Source organism: Aquarana catesbeiana, linkage group LG03 (genome assembly GCF_042186555.1).
Source record: "Aquarana catesbeiana isolate 2022-GZ linkage group LG03, ASM4218655v1, whole genome shotgun sequence".
In the NCBI taxonomy this organism is placed as follows: Eukaryota; Metazoa; Chordata; class Amphibia; order Anura; family Ranidae; genus Aquarana; species Aquarana catesbeiana.
The window spans coordinates 642,320,005-642,343,300 of NC_133326.1; the positions used below are offsets into that span (position 1 = coordinate 642,320,005).

At 43.2% G+C, this 23,296-nt stretch overlaps 1 protein-coding gene across 1 annotated transcript in view; it reads left to right on the plus strand.

Annotated features, from left to right (window-relative positions):
* The window catches only part of LOC141133286 (limbic system-associated membrane protein-like), a 55,397-nt gene extending 33,197 nt beyond the window's left edge, over positions 1-22,200 (plus strand). The window contains exons 2-5 of the mRNA XM_073622560.1: positions 4,853-5,128; positions 17,321-17,554; positions 17,890-18,162; positions 21,976-22,200. Coding sequence (XP_073478661.1) covers positions 4,853-5,128; positions 17,321-17,554; positions 17,890-18,162; positions 21,976-22,100 — 908 coding nt within the window. The 3' untranslated portion in view covers positions 22,101-22,200. The remainder of the gene's footprint in view (positions 1-4,852; positions 5,129-17,320; positions 17,555-17,889; positions 18,163-21,975) is intronic.
* Positions 22,201-23,296: the final 1,096 nt, after the last annotated feature.

A 23,296-nucleotide genomic window follows, 5' to 3' on the forward strand; every position in this document is an offset into this window, starting at 1 on the left:
TAGCAAACAGTGGTCTGCCTTGCAAACGTACATATAAACTGTCACATAAAAACACCTCACTATCATGAAGTCCAACTCTAATCTATTGTAGTGCCTCACCCCCTATTAGGCCCACTGAATGGTCTCAAGGTTCTTTCCCCAGTAAGTGTCCTAGCAGCCAGGTATACAGCCTCAGTCACTCTTCTGGTTCAGTAAACAGTCTAGAGCAAGGGTCTTCAAACTATGGCCCTCCAGTTGTTCAAGAACTACAGTTCCCATCATGCCTAGTCATGTTTGTGAATGTCAGAGTTTTACAAGGCCTCATTGGATGTGTAGTTCCGCAACAGTTGGATGGGCCATAGTTTAAGGATCCCTGGTCTAGGGGTATCCTTTTTCTGATGCTTTATTAAAGGGGTTGTAAAGGTAAAAAAATGCATTAAGGTGAAAAAACTTCCGACAATACCGCCGCCCCCAGCCCCCCGTTTTACTTACCTGACCCCTCGAATGTCAGCCGCTCCCTCCCGACATCCATTTCGCCACCCAGGCTGGCCGCTGATTGGCTACAGTGGATGGATTGAAAGCAGCGCAGCCATTGGCTCGCGCTGCTGTCAATCACATCCAATGACGCGGCGCGCCAGGGTGCGGGCCCAGTGATACAGTGAGCGCCTATAGCCGCCGGCTGTATCAGGGGAGCGCGCCCGCAAGAACTAACCACCATGCAAGGGAGCTCGCATTAAGGTGGTTAGTTCTTGCGGGGAGGAGCTGAAACAGCCGCCGAGGGACCCCAGAAGACCAGGTTCGGGGCCACTCTGTGCAAAACAAGCTGCACAGTGAAGGTAAGTATAACATGTTTGTTATTTTTTTTTTTTTTAATTACCTTTACAACCCCTTTAAAGCTGAACTTGGATGGGTGCAGGGTAACCGTGGGATACTCCAGTAACGTTAAGTAGTAACTTGAGGACACCTTTTTCCTTCTCAAAGTTTCCTAGCACAGTCCTTGCAGCAGCAAATAATGGACTGAATTACACAGGGACACCAAAAGAAATGTCCACATTTAAGCACAGAAAATCAGATTACAGCGCACACATACAAAAATTACATTTAAATCCTGCAAGGCTATTTAAAACACCTGAACATATTCAGCTAATAAGGAAAAAATATGGGGATTTGGTCACACCATATGGACATATAGTGCTTAAGCCCACTACTGCATCAAAGTACCCCATTATCAGTGGGTCCTACATAGGGTTGCCACCTTTTCTTCAAGTCAAACCCGAACACTTTAGCGGCGCACAGCAATTTTTTTTATAGTATAAACTACTGTATACATATATTTTGCTATTAAATAACATTTCTAATAATATGAAGTTAATAACAAGAGTCCACCTTTACACCAGAGTCCACAGAGTTCCCCTTTTACATCTGAACTCGCAGAGTTCCCTTTCACTGTAAGGGGGAACTCTGCAGACTATGATGTAATTAAGAACTCTGGGGCTTCTAACATAAGGGATGCTTTGGGAATCCTGATGTAAGGGGGAACACTGAGAACTCTGATGTACGGAGAAGACTCTGCTGTAAGGGGAAACACTGTGGCCTCTGGTGTAAAGGGGAACTCTGATGTAAGGGGTGCTCTGAGAACCCTGATTTACCTTAGTGTACTCACTCAGAGGCAGGAGAGAGAAGGGGGGAGACTTCAGTCACAGACAGGGATGGATGGTGAGCTCACTTACCCTTTGGCAGTCAGCACCTCTCATCCAGATGTATCGGAGGCTGCTGGACTTCACATTTCCGGACCCAACTTTCCTTTTCTGAGACACAGTGCCGGGGATTAGAGTGTGGGCAGAGGGGTAGGGTTGGGGGGAAGAGGTGCAGATCGAGCCCTCTCTCCTCTTCCTTCTGTGTGTGTGTGTTGGGGGGGATTGTTAGTGCTGGCTTTGGGCAGTGTGAAAGAGTGTAACAGACACTCTCAGCTTAGACAACTGCAGCCAGCTACCTTGCTGGGAAGCCATAGTTCAGTCTAAATAATGTGTCCGGGTTTCAGGCTGTCTGAAACCCGGACACATGATTCCAAACCCAAACTGTCCGGGTGAATCCTGGACAGGTGGCAACCCTAGTCCTACATTATTCATAGAATGAAAGATCCTGCTTCTCAACCATGGGAGAAATACACTCCTCTTAGTGGGAGAACTAAAGAACTCCTTCTGTAACACAGGTGAACACTAATAAGAGGTATTGGTGGGGGGGATGGGGTGGCCCAGTACAAGGGATCTTGGACTGGAGCATTCATTCTATGAATAGTGTAGGACCCACTGATAATGGGGTACTTTGACGCAGTAGTGGGCTTAGGCACTATATGTCCATATGGTGTGACCAAATCCCCATCTTTTTTACTTATTACTTATTGCTGAATATGTTCAGGTGTTTTAAATAGCCTTGCAGGATGTCATTTTTGTATCTGTGCACTGTAATCTGATTTTCTGTTTGTATGGTCTTATAGCTGCACCATCTTTAATGTAATGCATTTTAGTTTGTGCCCCCCAAGTATGATTTTGTTCACATTTAAGCACAGACTGACTCTGATGCAAGAGAGAAAGCACACAATCACTGGGATCTCACACATGTCTGTTTGTACCCACAAATGTCCTTGGGTAGTTGGATGCCTCCTTCCAATATCAGGCAGACTGGGATCTTCTCTTCCTGGACAAAAACATCTCTGTCCAGGCCTCAAGCTATTTATGCTCCCTCCCAGCTACTGGGCACCCTTCCCAAAGAATTGGCTGGGGCCACATAAATATTCAGACTGTAGATTGGACTTTCCCAACCCACTACCTTCAAGAACCATCCAAAAGGCAGGGGGGAGCAGTCTAAACCACAGTAAAACTCAGAACAGCCCAAAGCAGTCACAAGCAGTTCCACTAATGATGGGAGAGCTAAAGAACTAAATTTACCTAACCTAGCACCTATCCAGGAGGGTGCTGCACTATGACAACACCATCAGTGGGACAAATCTTAGAAAATAAAAGGACAACGGCTCAGTGAAGTCCTGGCTGCCTCCTACACCTACTCACCTCATTCAGTCCTATGACTGAGGTCATACTTCTCTGGCTGGAGCAGTTGGCATGGATTTCCAAAACATAGGCAGCACCAAAGAGAGTGGCACAGTGAAGATATTAAGTATTTAGCTATGTGGTTTACACCGAGAAAGGAAGAGAAACCTTTGGGCAACCTCATAACTTCATTGCTAACTCACTGTTCATAGTGCTAGTCCCTAGCTAGTCCCTGTTCAGTTTGTTCAAGGTCACTGATTTGGAACAAGCATTTTGATTAGAAAGTCAGATTGAAATAGGAACTCCAAGTCTGAAAGTTTGTATCCAGATTGAAATCACTGTAGCCCTTGGGTCACAGTACAGCCCAGCAACTAGTTTTTTCAGAGGGAGAGGTCAGCAATAGCAACAGATTAGTTAACCTTTCCTGCCAATGGTATATACTGTACATTTGAGGATCCCAGAAATAGCAGCTAAAGACTTCTTATGTGCAACAGCAGATACGTAGATATCTGAAAATGCTTTTTGCTGCTTTCTTTTTTTTTTTCTTTTTGACTAGGCTTAATAGGTCGAAGCCAGGGGTCGAGGAAATAAAACAATTACACAAGCCCCCCAAATATTAGCGCTTATCTGAAAAGTTACTCAAGTTTTTAAGCAAAATTTTATATTTGATTTTCTATCTACAGGATTCTCTTATTCTGATGTTTTGTGAGTGAGGCTTTTACATACAGAGTATGATGCTTTTCTATGTATGCTCTGGACACAACTATCAATATCAATTAAATAATTTTACATATTTAGAATAGCTTTTGTTAACTAATTTCCCTTATAAATAACTCCAGGTTAAGCCAAAAAAGCAACATACACTTGAATAAGTGGGCTTTATATATGTGTGCAAATTTATGGTAGGAATATTTGTGCCTGCTGAGATCTGTCCCCCATATAAGTTCTCCAGCATATCTTACAACCAGAATAATTCATTGTCAGCATTTGAGTCATAGCTAAGAATGGGGACTTTTGTGTCTACAAATCACCCATTGCAAGCACAAAATGTGAAAAATAGGGGAGGTCACCCGGACATAGAAAAAACACTAGGAGACCCAAGGTTTGTGGATATCTGACCATGACACCTACTATATGGCCAAAAGAATGAAAACACCCCTGTACGTTATTGAGTATGGGTCTTTCCAGTGAAAGGAAATGTTAATGCTACGAAATGGAAAGTCATTTTAGGAAAGCTCTCCATTGCGATTATTCCCTGTGCACAAAGCTAGCACCTCCACAGAGCTCAACCCCACTGAACGCATATGAAATTAATTGAAATTCCAATTGCAAGCTATATTTTCTCATCCAACATCAAAACCTGACCTCACCAATACTCTTTTGCCTGATTGGGCACAAATGCCAATTGTTTTGGAATGGGATGTCCATCAAGCTCATGTAGTGTGATGGCCAGGTGTCCACAAACTTTTGGCCATATAGGGCTGTGGTCATCAACCCTGTCCTCAGGGCCCACTAACAGGCCAGGTTTTATGTATTACCTTGGGGAGATGCAGACAAGAATACTGCAATCACTAAGCAGCAAATTATATCACCTGTGATGTATTTCAGTTATCTCGCAAACCTGGCCTGTTAGTGGGCCCTGAGGACAGGGTTGATGACCACTGATATTGGGTACATATTCACTAAAATTGGAAAATAATTTTAAATACTCTGAACTGAGGAAATAGAAAATACACAGCATATACAACAGAGACTGTTATAAAGATAATTAATGTATGTAACCAGTACTTCATGCATAATTTAAACAAATTCTCTTTTTCCTTTAGCTCTTCTACCAATCCCCTTAATAATCTTGGAAGACAAGGTTGAGCTGAATGCAGAGACAAAGGTGAGCTGTGTGTTACCATCCAGTGATTGCCATTGCTTGGAGGTAGAGCTAAAAATCGTCACTAAAGAGAAGCTCAAGAACTGTGTCTCCCATAAGGGGAACTACTCTAATGTCACCTGCACACTGGATGTCACCAAGGAGATGAATGGGATGGAGCTGTCCTGTGAGGCTCACTTCAAAACAAAGAGCAAGCCTTATAAGCTAAATATTCAGAGTAAGTATGGAACTTTAATATTCAAAACTCTGTCAATATAGCAAATAGCTACTTGCCCTTTATGCCCTACACAGCACACTAAGAAATTGGTTGCTAAACAACAGCCTAGTGTCCACAGTGTTGGACTTGTGCAAAGGGGCAATGGAAGAATAGGTACTGCAACCATCAGACTTTGTATCTGGACTTGTTCTGCACTTTGATTCTTCAAGTAAGCTCTAACATTCTTGCTACAAAACTCCCATAACATTACCATATAACATCAATAGTTTTGCCAGGAATTTAGATTTGTTCACCCATGCATATGGCTGTGCACGTGTCTATTGGCACATCAGCTCAGTGGTTGGTTACTTCTAGTGATGAGTGATGTTATTTGGGTAAAATTGATTTCTTAGTGTAATTACTAACTGAACATTTTTTATATGTTTTGTGTGTGTGTGAGAGAGGAAGATTTCAGCAAAATGACAAAGTCCACCAAAATCCCAGGATATTGAGAACTCTTAGCCTACCCCTAATTAGTTCCCGCGGTAGAACTCAATATTATTTCTGGTGAGGTTTTTTTGTACTTTACGGTGAATTCTATTTACTGATCAGATATTCTGCTTGCTCCAAACATGTACCACCTATCTTGACTTCCCAGCTGTTTCTAGAATATTCTTTAAATTGCTTCTTGCTCTGGGGTTTTTATCATGTTCTTCTCTGGCTTCTGATTTCAGTTTAACAAGTGACTACTACTTCTGTGGTTTTGACTCCTTTTATTCACATTTGCAACATCATTTTAGAGCTTCATGGTGTCAGAATCTCCTAATTAGCTATGTTATATTCATATAATTACTTCAATTGGTGATGTACAATGGCATAGGATTAGGGGTTCACACAAGTGACAGCTGTGACTCTTTTATTAAGACTCTTTTATTAAGGATGCATATGGTGGGCAGCTGGTTGAACTTCACTAATGTGCCATCTTCTCCAGGTCCAAAGAACACATATACAGCTTCCCTCCAGTGGCAGGAGGTGTAATGTGCACCCTAAATAGTCAATCATAGGGTGAAAGTAAATAGAACATTGTCGATCTGTAGAAGGTGTAAGCAATTAGGATCACATGGCAAGAGGAAAACTCAGGGATCTCAAAATAAGGTTCATCTATGACCTGCCTTAGGAGCACACAGTCAAGATAAAGCTTACCAACATGTCTGGATATTTAGATAACAATAAGAGACTGTTATAAAGGGGATATCAAATGCCTCATAAAAGCCCAGTGAAACAGGTCCATTGTCTCCAGTAGAGAAAGTGTTAAGAAATCCCAAATTTTTGAGTCACAGGAATATCTCCTAACAGCCACACCTATTCTGGTGACAACTGTCTAAAGCCAGCCATAGGTGGTTTGAATCTTGCAGCAGGGACTGGCTGAAATTCTATCCATCTATGGGCAGGCTGATTGTACCTATGTCAATTCAGACCATAGACGATGCGGGTTGCAGAAAAAAAAATTGCTTGATTCCCCCATCAACACAGTCAGTGTTGATGGGGGAATCCCCCCCGTGGAGCTATTGTGTTCTACCAGCGGGAGGGGGGAGGGGGCTGGCCTGGGGAACCATCCCTGCGAACTGAGAACTCAGTGATTATTGCTGGTGGCTATAGCTGCTGGCAATAATTGCATGCTAGAAATCCAATATGCTGGTTGTACCCAACTTGACCGATGGATCGACTTTGGTACAATCAGCCAGCCTCGAATCATCTATGGTCGGCTGAAGAATAGAATTCCCTTAATTTTGAAGACATCTCCTCTAACTTCTTGCTGTGTCTCTGAGACAGGAAGTGAATGGAAGCCTCCTTGACAGGATGCAGAAAAAATAACCTAACAGGGTTCCTTAACCATTTCCTACTCAAAAAAAAAGTTTTGGCTTTGGGGTGAATTCACACCTGCGAATGCACCCGCAGTCTGATTATATGCAATCAGTAGGGGTTCTTGCGATTAGTGGTGGGAGGCAGCCCCATTGAAAGCAATGGGAGGCTGGCAGTTCCTGCAGCTAATCACGACCACTCACATGTAATCTCTCATGCAGCAGTCACATGCGCCTGATCGGCCCTGGACGCAGCCTTCCATTGCTTTCAAAGGGGCTGCCTCCCACAGCTAATCGCAGGAACCCCCGCTGGGGGTTCTCACATCTAAATCGCAGTGCGGGCGCATCCGCAGGTGTGAAAGCACCCTTACATACATTTTAACATTTCATTTTGCCTAATTAGTGAACTGCTCCATCTACTATTTTTTTTTTTTTGAAGAACACTCTAAATACTGCAAGAATTTTCCATGGAGATTGCATTGTACAGTATACAGTTTGAGGCACTGGGCAACACAAACAGATAAATCTTGGCAGAAGAGGGATGATGACTCACACCTAAATTGTTTTCATAAGGCCAGTTTCTCATTATCTGTTCAAGAATTTTTCTCTGTCTGGTAAATCATCTGATTTCTTAACTCACGAGTTTAATCCAGCAGTGAAAATACATGACATCCAAGCCAGTCTAGAGTTCACATCATGTTCATTTCTTGTGTGACTTCATTATCTTGTGACAGGACTCTGCTACAGTTACACTGCAATTTATGGAATAATCAAAATAAATTTGCAGGTTTAGAAATCCTTGTTTTTAGCTGTACTCTATCTATGCAATGCATAAGACCCCTTTCGCTGTCTTTACGATTAGGTCCCCCTGTCAGTTTTTCAGGTGGACCTGATCGGAACCTCTATGCAACTCTATGAGCTGGTGGATATAAACAAACTTGTAAAAGATTCCAGCCCAACGGCTAACACTGCGCTAGAAATATAAAATATAAGATACAGTTGCTAGCACCTTCAAGTCAGATACAAACTCAATAGATTTAAAACACAAAATAAAGTGCAGCGCTAATACAATAAAAAATAGTGTAGGTGAAAAAAAGACTGAAAAAGGAAAAATAATGAGGAGTCCCAAATGCACAGTCCATGTATGTAGGAGAAAATAGAAACCTAAATCCGTGCTTCATATAGATGGAAAAGCCACAGGTAAGGGGAAAGGCGATGATCCTTCACATAAGATAAATCCTGCTCCACACCCAGGAGAGAGTAAGTAATCCTGCTTACCAGCTTCCCGTGACCACTATAAAATGGTCTCACAAAAAACCTCTGGTAATGGCCGGGATCTCCACTTTGCAGATGGAACTCAGAGATGAAAGATAAAAAGAAATGCTCCCATAGTGCAGTACTTAAAAAATCCAAATTTAATGGTATAAAACAGTTGCACTTACAAGAAGGATTTTTCAAAACAGCATGTCTCTGTACTAGGACCACGGCATCCCTACGAGCTTCACTCCACTTCCTACTTTGCTTGTTCGTCAACCTCCTGTGAGGTGTAGCGTGATGACGTCACTGTTGTAGGCCCCACCCTACGCGTTTTGTCACTAAAAGGACATCGTCTGGGGATTGGCCAACAGTTGAAATCAATAGGACGTTGATAAAAACTTTTACGATTCTCCATTTGCTCATGTTTGCAGTGAAAAGCTGTTTAAAGCTCAATAAAAATGAATATATTACCGAGATTATATCTTTATATCTTTACTATACCTGTGACATTGGTCCAAAAAGACCTTCAAACATTTCAAAATCTGGGGAGACAAGAAGCCTAGGGTGAACAAAAGTACAATGTACACTCCAAAAAAGAAAGGGGGCCTGGGCCTGCCTGATCTACAGAAATATTTCTACGCAGCTCAGTTGGCCCAACCTTCTAGGTTTCACTCTCAACAACCCCATGCAATATGGATGGATATGGAATCTTATTCCTGTCACCCGGAACCAATTTTTCACATTATGTGGCTCTCAATGAAAGAGAGACCGACTATACTATATCCTATTCTCTCCTTCACGCTAGAAATACGGGACAGACTTACAAGGACTCAGAAATTTAAGTCACCCCACAATCCATTAGCACCTTTACTGAAAAATAGAGAGTTCACCCCGGGCCTCAACCCTCATACATTCGAATGGTGGACTAATAAGGGTCTAATACGAATAGCCGATCTTTGCAACCACAAAGGTATGGTATCCGAACGAATTTTAATAGATAAATATAAAATGCCAGAACGGTATAGATTTACCCAAATACACCACTCTGTTCAAACAGTAGCCCGCAAGGGAGATTTAGTGACATTGACTCCCATGGAACATTTATGTAAACAATACGATAAAAATCAGAGGTCACATATCTGCAATATATACAATAATGATGTATGACTCCACAAAACTGAACTATATGAAACATTGGGAACAAAATTTTCAGGAAACCCTGGACCTTGAGGAATGGCACGCAATATCTGAGACAGCTTCTCGTTCACTCATTAATACCTCCCATTATAGAGGCTAACTACAAGGTCTTAATGAGGTGGTATATGGTACCAGCTAGAGTGGCCGCTTTCGTACCTGGTGCCAACTCTCAATGTTTCAGGGGATGTGGCCGAGTGGGATCCACCTATCACATATGGTGGACATGCCACAAGGTCAGGAGATTCTGGATCAGGGTCTACAAATTTATTTATACCCTGACCCAGTTGAACCTGAAGAAATCAGCAAAACATGCACTCCTGGGAGGCAGGATAGGGGAGGCCTCCAGACCCCAAAAGACCACTCCTTACATTTGTATTTATCTCAGCTAAAATAACTATAGCTCGAACAGCTTAAACACAAAATGTCATGGCTTATGCTGAATGAAAGGTTAACAGCAATAGTACAAGATAAGATTAAATTGTTTCACAAAATATGGGATCCATGGATTAATTATCTGACAAACGATCCAAGGACATTTATAACCTATATCTACTCTTGAGAAATGGGTCTTTGGGCACGGAGTCATGGCTCCCCCCCCCTTTTTTTTTTTCCTTCACTTTCCGCTTTTCTGCCTTTTACCAGGCACTTTTTCTTCATTTATTTTATCCCCCCCCCCTTTTAATAAATTTGAATTACTAGGTCTCAAATTTATTTGTTCCTGTTTTCATCTATCCTCGACAGACCATTATGTGTTTGGTCTAAGAAGGGAAACACCTGCTGGACGGGATGAATCAAGCTCCCCCGAGAGTTAGAAGGGGGGCGGATTGGTCCCAGCGGAGGAAACGTAAGTCAAGGAAATCTGCTTTGGGCCATAGAGGTCAAGGTGTTACATATAGTATAAGATTTTGAGAAGAGAAAGATGTATACACCACATTTTTCCAAGCAAGTAAATAATAGCTAACATCAGGGGGTGATAATGGTCCATGTAAGCAACAAGAGGAGGATTCCTCAAGTATACTAGAGCGATAAATGTATAGCTCCCTGAACAAGTTGTATTTTGCATTATGTAAAGTCGAGACCTTTGTTCTTTGTATTATAAAACTTTAATAAAAATAATTGAAACAAAAAAAAGCTGAACCTTTAATATCCTAGGCCTAGTACCAGAGTTCCCTCTTGGGAAACCTCACCTCTATCGAAGACGAGTTGCACATTCTCCTTTCATAATCTCTCCAAATGGAGTGGTTGAGCAGTGATATCTAGTTTTTGTTTTGTTTTTTGTTTTTTTGTTTTTTTTATCTGTTTTTCTGTCGATAACAATACTGTTTTAGGCAGATAACCTGTTGTTAGGTACCGATTTGCATGGTACTTTTTGAGCCGGGGAATGCCCCAAGGTTCTGTTCTTGTAAATCTATTAAAAATCAATAAAGAGAATTTAAAAAAAAAAAAAAAACAAACAAAAAAAGCTGTTTAAAGTGTGGGATAGCAAAAAAATAAACATACATGCTCACCTATATGGCTGCAGTATTGGACTGACACTGAAGCTGTCCCCCACAGTGGAGGGGGTGGGATCGGCTGGCTCAGGCTTGCTGAGTCGGCTGCCGATCAGGCATCTGGGTAGATCCCAACATTATTGTTGGAATCCCTGCAGAGCCTGGACCGGCTTTGTGGCATCAGCTGACAGCAGGCTGAATCTGGGTCACAAGAGTGCAGAAATAAGTTCACATCTATTACCCAGAAGACCAGTATGGGCAAAAAAGCTTTAGTCATACTTTTCTTTTAATAGCAGTTGATACTGGACAATATTATCTGAGAGAGTTATGCCCCGTACACACGGTCGGACTTTGTTCGGATATTCCGACAACAAAATCCATGGATTTTTTCCAACGGATGTTGGCTCAAACTTGTCTTGCATACACATGGTCACACAAAGTTGTCGGAAAATCCGATCATTCTGAACGCGGTGACGTAAAACACGTACATGGGGACTATAAACGGGGCAGTAGCCAATAGCTTTCATCTCTTTATTTATTCTGAGCATGCGTGACACTTTGTGCATCGGATTTGTGTACACACGATCGGAATTTCCGACAACGGATTTTGTTGTCGGAAAATTTTATAGCCTGCTCTCAAACTTTGTGTGTCGGAAAATCCGATGGAAAATGTGTGATGGAGCCTACACACGGTCAGAATTTCCGACAACAAGGTCCTATCACGGAAAATCCGACCGTGTGTACGGGCATTAGACATACACGTGAAAATTTTATAGAGATCAAACTTTTAATTCCATTTTTTTGTTAAAATCACTAAGCAATTGAAATGGAAATTGTCATGATTTAACTTGCCAAAAAAGTCTGATCATTTTGAAAGACATTGCGGTAGTTTTCTCACATTTTTTTATACAATCTTTTCATAAACTGTAATGATGCTGATTAGATAGGATGGTCCTTGTCTGCTAGAAGAGAGGAAGAAGAGGTATCCTTACTGTTTGGCTCATCTGTTTCTAATAGAGTCTTTATGCTATTAAAAGTATGACTAAAGGCAAAACTTTAGAGACGGATTAGAACGCCTCTCAGGTTTTTATTGCCGTGTCCCTGGTAGGAGATTCGCCCTTTCTTTTTGTCCTGTTTACCATTATTTAAAGTGAAAGCAAAAGAAAATCCCAAATTTTGGGTAGTCTCCAGAAAAGTCATAGAGGGGAAATGTTCCAATGGGGACACTAGTTCTGGTGACCTGGGTATCCCCAGGGAATTTCCCTTAATTTGCAGGGATTTCCTCTCACTTCCTGTTTGGCTATGGAACAGGAAGTGAAGGGAAATCTCCACAATGGGACACAGATGGCGAAAAAAAATCTGACAGGGGTGATAACCTTCCCTTGCGCTATCCAAAATTAAAAAAAGGTCTGCCCTGTCTCTTTCTCCTCTTGTGAAGACCCAGTTTGGAAGTCCTTATGGTGGTCACAAGTGGGCTTCGCAGATAGCAGATAGTGACTCATGCAGATAGTTAGTGAAGGAGAAACTAGACAAGATTCACACCAAGTGCTTTGGATTAAGGGAAGTACACACTATAGAAGGATATGCTGTGTTCATTTTTATTTCAGATTACAACTACTTTAAAGTGTTTTTTTTGTCATGGCATACCCTCTGTCCACTTTTTATTTTTTGAGACAGAAGGGTAGGGGAAGTTTTACAGAGACAATTTTTCCAATGGGGGCAAATATTGTAATGAAAACTGTCAAAGATGGGAGAGACTTCTTGTTGCATCTGAAAGATGGGAAATTAAGAGACATCTCCCTAAGGCTAGGTTCACACATGTCCGGCTGCGGTTTGCAGTCTGGAGTCTGGTGACTTTCTGTTCATCGGTTCAGGTGCAAATCAGGTGAAAATGTTTGCCTGAATTTGCACCTTAACCTGACCCAAAAACATACTGCGGTCGCCCCGGATCGGATCCATTGACAGCCGGTCACATTCACATGTTATGTGAATTGGATGCGGGTAAAAACGCATCCAATTCACATATATGTAAACCCAGCCTAACAGGACACAGACTGCAAAAAAAAATAATCTGGTAGAGATATAAAGAGGGAGTCCCGCGAAAAAAAATAAATTTAAATGTCAGCATCTACAAATACTGCAGCTGCTGACTTTTAAAATAAGGACACTTACCTGTCTCAGGGTCCAGCGATGCCGGCACCCGAGGCCGAATCGTCCCTCGGTCCTCGGATGCTGCCGCCGCCATCTTCTGTAAGGGAATCAGGAAATGTAGCCTTGCGGCTTCACTTCCCGGTTCCCTACTTCGCATGCGCGAGTCACACGAGTCCCGTGGGAGTCTACGCCCGGAAGTGGGTGCAAATACCTGTATTAGACAGGTATCTGCACCCCCCTCCCCCCCGAAAGGTGCCAAATGTGACACCGGAGGGGGGGAGGGTTCCAAAAAGTGGAGGTTCAGTTTTTGTGTGAACCTCCGCTTTAACCCTTCCCTATTTTATCCAAAACGAAAAATTTAAAGTTTTGGCTACACATACACATTAAAAACGAGGACAATTCAAAAGGTGTACACAACAAAAGAATTAGAAAATTAAGATGGCGCATTCCTGCAAAATTGATGACCTGGAAGTGCTCTGTGGAGTTGTATATGACAAGCAATAGACAGTGATCTGTACAGTGCCTTGAAAAAATATTCATAAATTTTCCACATTTTGTCATGTTACAACCAAAAACGTAAGTCTATTTTATTGGGATTTTATGTGATAGTCCAACACAAAGTGGCACATAATTGTGAAGGAGAAGGAAAATGATAGATGGTTTTAAAATTTTTAAAAAAATAAATATGTGGAAAGTGTGGCGTACATTTGTGTTCAGCCCCCCCTCAATACTTTGTAGAACCACCTATCGCTGCAATTACAGTTGCAAGTCTTTTTGGGGATGTCTCTACCAGCTTTGCACATCTAGAGAGTCACATTTTTGCCCATTCTTCTTTGCAAAATAGCTCAAGCTTTGTCAGACTGGATTGGTGAGCGTCTGTGAACAGCAATTTTCAAGTGTTGTCATAGATTCCCAATTTGATTTAGGTCTCGACTGGGCCATTCTAACACATGAATATGCTTTGATCTAAACCATTCCATTGTAGCTCTGGCTGTATGTTTAGAGTGGTTGTCCTGCTGGAAGTTGAACCTCCACCTCAGTCTGAAGTCTTTTTCAGACTCTAATGCCGCGTACACACAAGCGGACTTTCCGGCAGACTTGGTCGGACGTTCTTCCCGCCAGACTTTCCGGCGGAATACCGCCGGACTTTCTGAACGGACGGACTTGCCTACACACGACCGGACTTTCCGGCAGGCTAGGTCCGCCCGTCTTTCCCACGGACTTTCGCCGGAGTTACGGCGGATTTTCAGAATGAACGGACTTTCCCACACATGGACAAGTCCGTTCATTTTGAACGTGACTCGGGTACGACGGGACTAGAAAAGGAAGTGAATCTCGCCAATTTTAAAAGCGAGATTGACACCTTGCAAGCCCCATCGCGGGGCATGCCAGGCCCTTAGGTCTGGTATGGATTTTAAGGGGAACCCCCTACGCCGAAAAAACGGCGTGGGGTCCCCCCTAAAATCCATACCAGACCCCGATCCGAGCACGCAGCCCAGCCGGTCAGGAAAGGGGGGGGACGAGTGAGCCCCCCCCTTCCTGAACCGTACCAGGCTGCATGCCCTCAACATGGGGGGGTGGGTGCTTTGGGGGAGGGGGCGTCCTGCGGGGGCCCCCCCACCACAAAGCACCTTGTCCCCATGTTGATGAGGACAAGGGCCTCTTCCCGACAACCCTGGCTGTTGGTTGTCGGTTTCTGCGGGCGGGGGGCTTATCGGAAACCGATAGCCCCCTATAATAAGAGGGCCCCCAGATCCCGGCCCCCCACCCTATGTGAATGAGTATGGGGTACATGGGCTCGCTCGTCCCCACCCCCTTTCCTGACCGGCCAGGCTGCGTGCTCGGATCGGGTTTGGTATGGATTTTAGGGGGACCCCACGCCGTTTTCCTAAGGGCCTGATATGCCCCTATTGCAGCGAGCGCAAGATGCAGTACCCTGCCCTTGCATCGTATCTGGTCCGTCGGACCAGCATACAGACGAACGGGCTTTCCGTCAGGAACTGAGTCCGGTGGAGTCACGATGGAAAGATTTGAAACATGCTTCAAATCTAGGTCCGGCGGACTTTTGGGAAAAAAAAGTCAGCGGGAGCCTACTCACGATCGGATTGTGCGGCGGACCAAGTATGCCGGAAAGTCCGCTCGTGTGTACGCGGCATAACAGGTTTTCTTCTAAGATTGCCCTGTATTTGGCTCCATCCATCAACTCTGTCCAGTTGAAGGTGGTTCTACAAAGTATTGACTCAGGGTGGTTGAATACAAATGCACGCCACACTTTTCAGATATTTATTTTTAAAAGAAATTTAAAACCATTTATTATTTTCCTTCCACTTCACAATTATGTGCCACTTTGTGTTGGTCTATCACATAAAATCCCAATAAAATACGTTTACATTTTTGGCTCTAACATGACAAAATGTGGAACATTTCAAGGGGTATAAATGCTTTTTCAAGGCACTGTACAAGTGAAAATGATTGCAGAACAGCCCAAACTTCTCATTTATTCAGATGCTTCAGTAACCCTAATGAGCTGGAAATATATTAGAGGTTCTAAAGGCTTGCTTACACCATGTCAACTTAGCTGCATTTTTCTGCACACCACTGTACATGTATGGCGTGAACTTGGCAATATAACAAGCAATGATGCTCTAGGGCAGGATGCATAGCATTATTCATTGCTATGTTGATGGTGGATGCCTCGCCTATGCCATGGCAATGCATGATTCCAGGGCAAGCAGCATGCAGGGCCTCCCCCAGCATCCAGGAAAAGACAATAGTTCAGCCTTTTCCACTTCCCACCTTCTGCCGTGCTGCTGATAAGGCTCTGATATGAAGAGGGTGTGACTGTGTGATTGGGAGCTCTATAATAGAAGGACTGTATAATTTGGGGGTTCTGTGATGGGGAGGTTGTGTGACTGAGGGGCTCTGTGATTGGGATGCTCTGTGATTAAAGGGACTCTGATGTGGTGGGAAGGCTTTAATGTGATGGGGGGACTCATGTGGGGAGGACTCATATGATGGGAGGACTCATGTATGAGGGCCTTTGATGTGTAGGGACTCTGATGTCATGAGAGGTTCTCATGTATAGGGGTGACTCTGCCATGAAGGGGGGCCTCCGAGGTGATGGGGGGCCTCTGACATGATGGCAATATTCTGTTTGCAATGCCAAGCTGCTGCTAACAAAGCTAACAGAATATTGGCATGCATTTAAAAAGGGATTAACTCCAGAGATAAAACAATAATTCTCGCACCTAGAGTATGCTGTCCAGTTCTGGGCACCAGTCCTTAGAAAGGATGTACTGGAAATGGAGCGAGCTGTAAATTTAAACTACGTAGAGGGTTCTATAATGGTTGACGAGGAGCTTTACAGGTCTAAGACAGAAATCCTTGAGGGGAATCTAGGAAAGAAAAGGACCCGGGGGTCCTAGTAGATGATAGGCTCAGCAATGGCATGCAATGCCAAGCTGCTGCAAACAGAATATTGGCATGCATTAAAAAGGGGTTAACTCCAGGTATAAAGCGATAATTCTCCCACTCTACAAGACTCTGGTCCGGCTGCACCTGGAATATGCTGTCCAGTTCTGGGCACCAGTCCTCAGGAAGGATGTACTGGAAATGGAACAAAGAAGGGCAACAAAGCTGATAAAGGGTCTGGAGGACATTAGTTTTGAAGAAAGGTTGCGAGCACTAAACTTATTCTCTCTGGAGAAGAGACGCTTGAGAGAGGATATGATTTCAATTTACAAATACCGTACTGGTGATCCCACAATGGGGATAAAACGTTTTAGCGGAAGGGAGTTTAATAAAGATACGTGGCCACTCATTAAAATTAGAAGAAAAGAGGTTTAACCTTAAACTGCGTAGAGGGTTCTTTACTGTACGAGAGTGGCAAGGATGTGGAATTCCCTTCCACAGGCGGTGGTCTCAGCGGGGAGCATCGAAAGTCAAAAAAACTTTTAGATAAGCACCTGAACGACCGCAACATACAGGAATATACAAGGTAATACTGACATATAATCACACACATAGGTTGGACTTGATGGACTTGTGTCTTTTTTCAACCTCACCTACTATGTAACTATGATGGGAGATCCCTAATATGAAGTTAATTTTATCAGGGAAGTTGTGTGCCTTGCTCCCATTGATAAGTGGCATTTTATGTTTTTTACATTTTAGACTGGGGTGCCTTCAGATTTTGCATGGTGTGTCGTGGGATTGAGGCTTCATTACTGTTCCCGTTTTCTGTCATTGTCTTCCAGCTGAGCCTGAGTTCACAGACTGCTCTGACAAGTTGGTGTGGCTTGAGGGACAGGAGAACAGCTTCCACTGCCAGGCCAAAGGACACCCTCTACCCACCGTAACCTGTGAGAAAAACAACACCATCTATAAGGTCGAGGAGAAATTCACAGCAATGAGAAATATGTCTGGAGAGTATATTTGTAGAGCAACAAACTTTGACACCGTCACAAAACCAGTAACAGTGTCTGTAGAGTGTAAGTATCATAGAGAGCTCTGGAAATGGTTGGCATTGGATGATTTTTCTTGAGTGTAGGAATTAAAGAGGAACTCTGGCAACATCCTACTCACACCTTCTGCTGCCAAAATAGTCTACTAAATTAAGGTCCGCTGGGAGGTGGATGTAGGGGCCTGGACGATATGGAATAGGAGGTATTGCAAGTATGGGATAATTGTAAATCGGTCTCCCCAAGGATATCGAACCAGTGGAGTATTTTGGTTTTGTGCTGCCCTAGGCAAGACTAAAATCGAGCGTCCCCGGGCATTGATTTTTCATCCATTGTTAACATTCTACTGTTTCATTTTCTTTCAGATGAGCCTAAAATACTGAGCATTGTTGTGCAGCCCTCCATGCCTGTGCTGGAAGGGGCAAATATAACATTGACTTGTGATGCAGATGCAATACCCACTCCAACCTATAGCTGGCATCCTCAGACGCCTCATGTCACATTCCTTAATAACAACAGGACTATACAGATCAAGGAGGTGACCAGTGCACACGAAGGCTTCTACATCTGCATAGCACAGAACAAGCATGGGATCAAGACACTGCAACAGAAAATTGTTGTGGACAGGGAAGTGATAGGTGAGTCTGCCTTTGTCCTTGTAAGCTTAACATTAAAGCGGAGTTCCACCTTATTTAGCATCTATGATCCCTCTGGTAGCCGATCCGTGTGCCATTACTTTTTTGGATATTTTTTTTTTTTTCGTTTTGTTTAAATACCTTTTTTCCTTCACAAATCCCCTCACTTCCGGCCCACCTTGCTGTGGCGAGGTATGTCATTTCCGCTCTCCTGTTGGCTCCTGGGATATCAGTGTCATCAATCCCAGGAGTCAACATGCATCCTTCGCTTCCGGCATCGCATTATTTAAAAACTGGAAATGACGCAATGCCAGGCGGAATTAGGTGCCATTTTTGAACTGTGGACTCTCTTGTTATTATACCGGGTACCGAGCGGCGGTGGCATGGGTGACAGCAGCAGGAACAGTAAATTGAGATGGTTCTGGAAATTAATGTTGCACAGCACTATGATGGGGGCAAGGATTGTGGCACTGCACAGCACTATGGCAACCTATCATGAAGAAACTGCGAAGGCGCGCGTTTAGAAGGTGCATGCTGGGTAGCCAGCTGTACCTAATCCCGGAAATAAACAAAAGCAGGCTTCAGGTGCCCACAACTTCGATGGCCCCTGCCTGCTTCCGAGATCAACTAATATTTTATTGATTTCTAGGAAAGAAGCTGGATGATATTACTAACAGTATGCAAATATCATAGTAGAAGTTGTAGCAACTACAGGGAGCTTTTTTAAAAAAAAAAAAAAAAGGTTATGGGGACTGGAGCTTCCCTTTATCCCATTTGGGGCCAGGGGTGTTTTTTTGCCTCCATAGGCAGTCCCTTTCCAGTGAGAAGGCTTACATCTGTACATAAACCCAAATTCTATTTTCCCAATATTCTTGGCAATGCATTATGACTATACGGATTTCTTAAAGAGGAACTCAACACTAAAAGCTGTGCTCAGAAAAAGTCAAGCAGAGCGCAAAGGGCAGCAGTTTTCCTGTGATTTATTTCCTAATACTGACTTACCATGCCTCGTTCTGCATACTGTCAATTTTTCTTGGGGGGGGGGGGGGGGGGGGGTTGGCCATCTTGGTAGAGCAGGGTTTTGCTTCCTCGTGTCAGAGCCTCCAGCAAGGAGAACAGTGAGCAGCACAGTTGAGACATCAAAATATCTCTTACTTCCTGAGACCAGCAGACAGAGGAAACATTGACTAATGGCCTGCTCACGCCACCTTGATGCAGTAACGTGCATTATGTATGTTGGTGTGATGTGGCCCTATTAATTTTGCATTGCATAGTTCTGCCAATTTTGCTACATGCAGCTTTTTGGTGCATTTCAGCAGGGCTGCCTTATTACGTGCATGTGCTAACACAATATAATGGTGTTCATGGGTCCATAGATCTCACACTGTAGATACATAGCTTGAGGATGTAGACACAGGAGTGCCTAGGCACCTGCACGTGCCTGGTAGTGCACTGCTAATTTTCATGAGAAATTTAAGACAAGAGGTAGGTTCTACAGGGTACTATTTAGGCACAACTAACAATTCTAGATGTTCCCCATACCACAGCAAAACTCTTTTTAGTTTTTGACCATATTATCATTTTTTTGGGAATCTGTTGTGTTTCTTACCTGGAGATCCTGCCAGCACTTCCTGTTGTGGCGGACAACACCAAGCCACTGCATTGCAATTACCAGCAGCATTGTCAGCATGCTGTATGCATGTCATTAGGTTATCACTAATAAAAAAAATAAACTTTTAGGGGTTGTGCACTCGGACACTTAGCAGCTCATAAAATCCCCAGTACTTTTTTGAGCCAGGGAGCCGCACGTGCCATGTATAGCCACCGATATAAGTAAAGTAAATAGCTGTACATACTTATGCTTGGATAATCGCAGATGGCTTCTGCATGAAGCAAGGCCAGGGATTTTACGCCTCACATAGGACCTATGGCATGAGGCCTTACAGCTTATAAGCATGCACATTCAAAGATGTATAGGAGTCAGAGGTAGGATTATCACATTTTTTATAAATACAATTGTAGAGCTACTTCTGTAGGAGCCGCAGGAATACTGTCCAGGTCTTCTCCACAAGCTTTGTCCTGCAGCCAGGCACATTGGTCATAGAAGAAACTCATGAATGAGCCAGTGTAGTGGTGTTGTTTTTTTGTCATTTTATTTTTGGAGAACTTGGATCGGGTTGAGGGAATTGAGTGGGATACTCTATAAACAGGAACTATGTACAACCTGAGGAATAAGTATTCTCTTTCTGGATAAGCTGTAATAAAGTCCGTGCTTGTAACAAACAGTAGACTTTAGCTTTAAAGTAGCAGTAGTAGAGGGTAACTGTAAACTCCTTTGTTAGCACCACAAGAGCAGAGTCCCTTTAAGCAGAAGATTAGATGGAAAAAGCTCTTCAGGACACCAGCCGGTGTGCCCTGTAACTAGACCCACAGCTGGCTCTCTAGCACAAGAGGGGTAGCAACAGCACAAAGGTCCCAAAGATCTCTTATGCCCACGGTCGGATTTTCTAACGGAAAATGTGTGATAGGACCTTGTTGTCGGAAATTCCGACCATGTGTGGGCTCCATCACACATTTTCCATCTGAATTTCCGACACACAAAGTTTGAGAACTTGCTATAAAATTTTCCGACAACAAAATCCATTGTCGGAAATTCCGATCGTGTGTACACAAATCCGACACACAAAGTGCCACGCATGCTCAGAATAAATTAAGAGACAAAAGCTATTAGCTACTGCCCCATTTATAGTCCCGACGTACGTGTTTTACGTCACCGCTAGAACGATCGGATTTTCCAACAACTTTGTGTGACCGTGTGTATGCAAGACAAGTTTGAGTCAACATCCGTCGGAAAAAATCCATGGATTTTGTTGTCGGAATGTCTGATCAATGTCCAACCGTGTGTACAGGGCATTAGAAGCATCTTTACTCACACAAGGCTTAAGGACAGCTGGTTGCCTACTTCCAAGCGACACCTTACTCTGGTGATACCAGACTAGATCTGCAGCAGGCAGCCCCCCTCAGTCAGCTCTCCTTCTAGCTCTAGGGTCCCAGCATCCCAGACGCTCAGGTCGCCCACCTGAGGCCTCGCGACAGCAGACATAGCAGCAATGCCTGGAGGGGCAGCGTGCCCTCCAGGCTGAATTAATCCTCTCCAGGAAAAGACCCTGAGCTCCATATACTCACAGAATATACTGTATACAGTTTCCTAGTATTCCTTCAGAGCCTGTCTCTCTGGGATTGGCCAGGGTTGTATCAATATTCACACTTCCATCTGCATAGCTCCACACCTATCATCCAGAAACTTCTCAAGCTCTCTGAATGCAGAGGGAGCCATCTGACTGGCAGCAGCTGAACACACTGAGCAGACCTGACTAGCAGAATTCAGCTGCACTGATTACAGTGAGCAAACTATGCTTTTACCCAACAAATCAAAGCCACACTGGCTACAGAGTGGCAATTACATTTGCCTATCAAAACACATACTAATTCTCTATCTATCTATCTATCTATCTATCTATCTATCTATCTATCTATCTATCTATCTATCTATCTATCTATCTATCTATCTATCTATCCCTAGCACTTATCACTTATCTAGGGTGCTACACAATAAAACCTACATAATAAGTAAAAATAATATCAAAGGGTTGCTTGCCTTCACCTTTCCTGACCTGCTTTATAGCAGTAAATTGTTCAAAAAACTGCAGGTGCTCTTTACAAGTGTAGGAATGTAAAGTCATTGAAAGGTAATTAGTAGCAATTATGTTTCTGTTTTCACATTTCTGTTCATCAAATATTTTTATCTTGTTTTAGAGACTGCAACAAATCCAGCACTATTTGTGCAAGACAAAAACAACAGAGGTGACACGACGGACGCAGCATTCTCCAAGATTCTGGCCCTGTTGTTATCTTCGAGTTTATTATATTATTTCTGTTAATTACATCTGTATTTGCCACGTTAGAAAACAAAGCACTCAAAAATCTATATGCACTATGAAATTCTCGGTGTGTTTTGGATTAAAACATTCCTTAATAAAATGTGTTTGCTGTCTTTATGTTACCTAGAATAAAAGTCTTTGTTATAACGAAATACTTTGCAAATACTGAAAACAGAAATCACTTTGCCCATTTATTAGTGACAGCAAACCCTGGACTTCAGTGTGAAAGGGGTCTTATAGCTGAGGTGTTTTTCAGGCGCTAAAGGGCTAAGAATAGCGCCTGAAAAATGCCTCCCCTGCAGCCCCAGTGTGAAAGCCCGAGTGCAGCATCTTTGGAGTGGTGTATACATCGCTCCTCCACCGCCCCTGCCCATTGAAATCAATGGGCACCGCTGCCAAAGCACCCGCAAAGCGCTCCGGCAGCAGCGCTTTTCGGGCGCATTTAACCCTTTCTTCAGCTGCTAGCAGGGGTTAAAAGCACCCCGCTAGAGGCCACACTGTCAGTGTGAAAGGACTCTACTTTCGTGGAAAAAAAAAATAGAAAATGAACCACTTGACCTCCGACAGGTTTTACCCCCTTTATGACCAGGGCTTTTTTTGCTATTCAGCACTGCTACTTTAACTGGTAATTGCTTGGCCATGCAACACTGTACGCAAATGAAATTTATATAAATTTGTTCACACAAATAGAGCTTTCTTTTAGTGGTGTTAAGCCTAGATTCACATTGCAGCAATTTGGCATGCGATTTGACATGTCAAATCGCATGCCAAATCAGCTGCTATTGCCGACAATGGCACTGTCTGAATGTACTGATAGTCCATTTCATCTCTTGTGGCCCTAAAATGTCAGGACAGTACAAATACCCCCAAATGACCCCTTTTTGGAAAAATAGGCAGTCCAAGGAATTTAGTAAGAAGCATGGTGAGTTTGTAAGTTGTAATTTTTTGGTTGCAATTGTTTGGAAACTTAAGAAATTAAATAAAATTTATTTATTTTTTATTTTTACACAATTTTTTTTTACAAACTATCACCATTGTTATGCCTGCCCTCCATTATGAATGCACACAGGTGCTTACTTCATCTCTTTTACTACATCTGGGTTGGCAACCTAGACCTCAGTGGTCGTCTTTGGCTTCCCTTAATCTGTAGTTTATACTTTGCTTCATTTGAATGGACACTGAGCAGGATAAGAGAA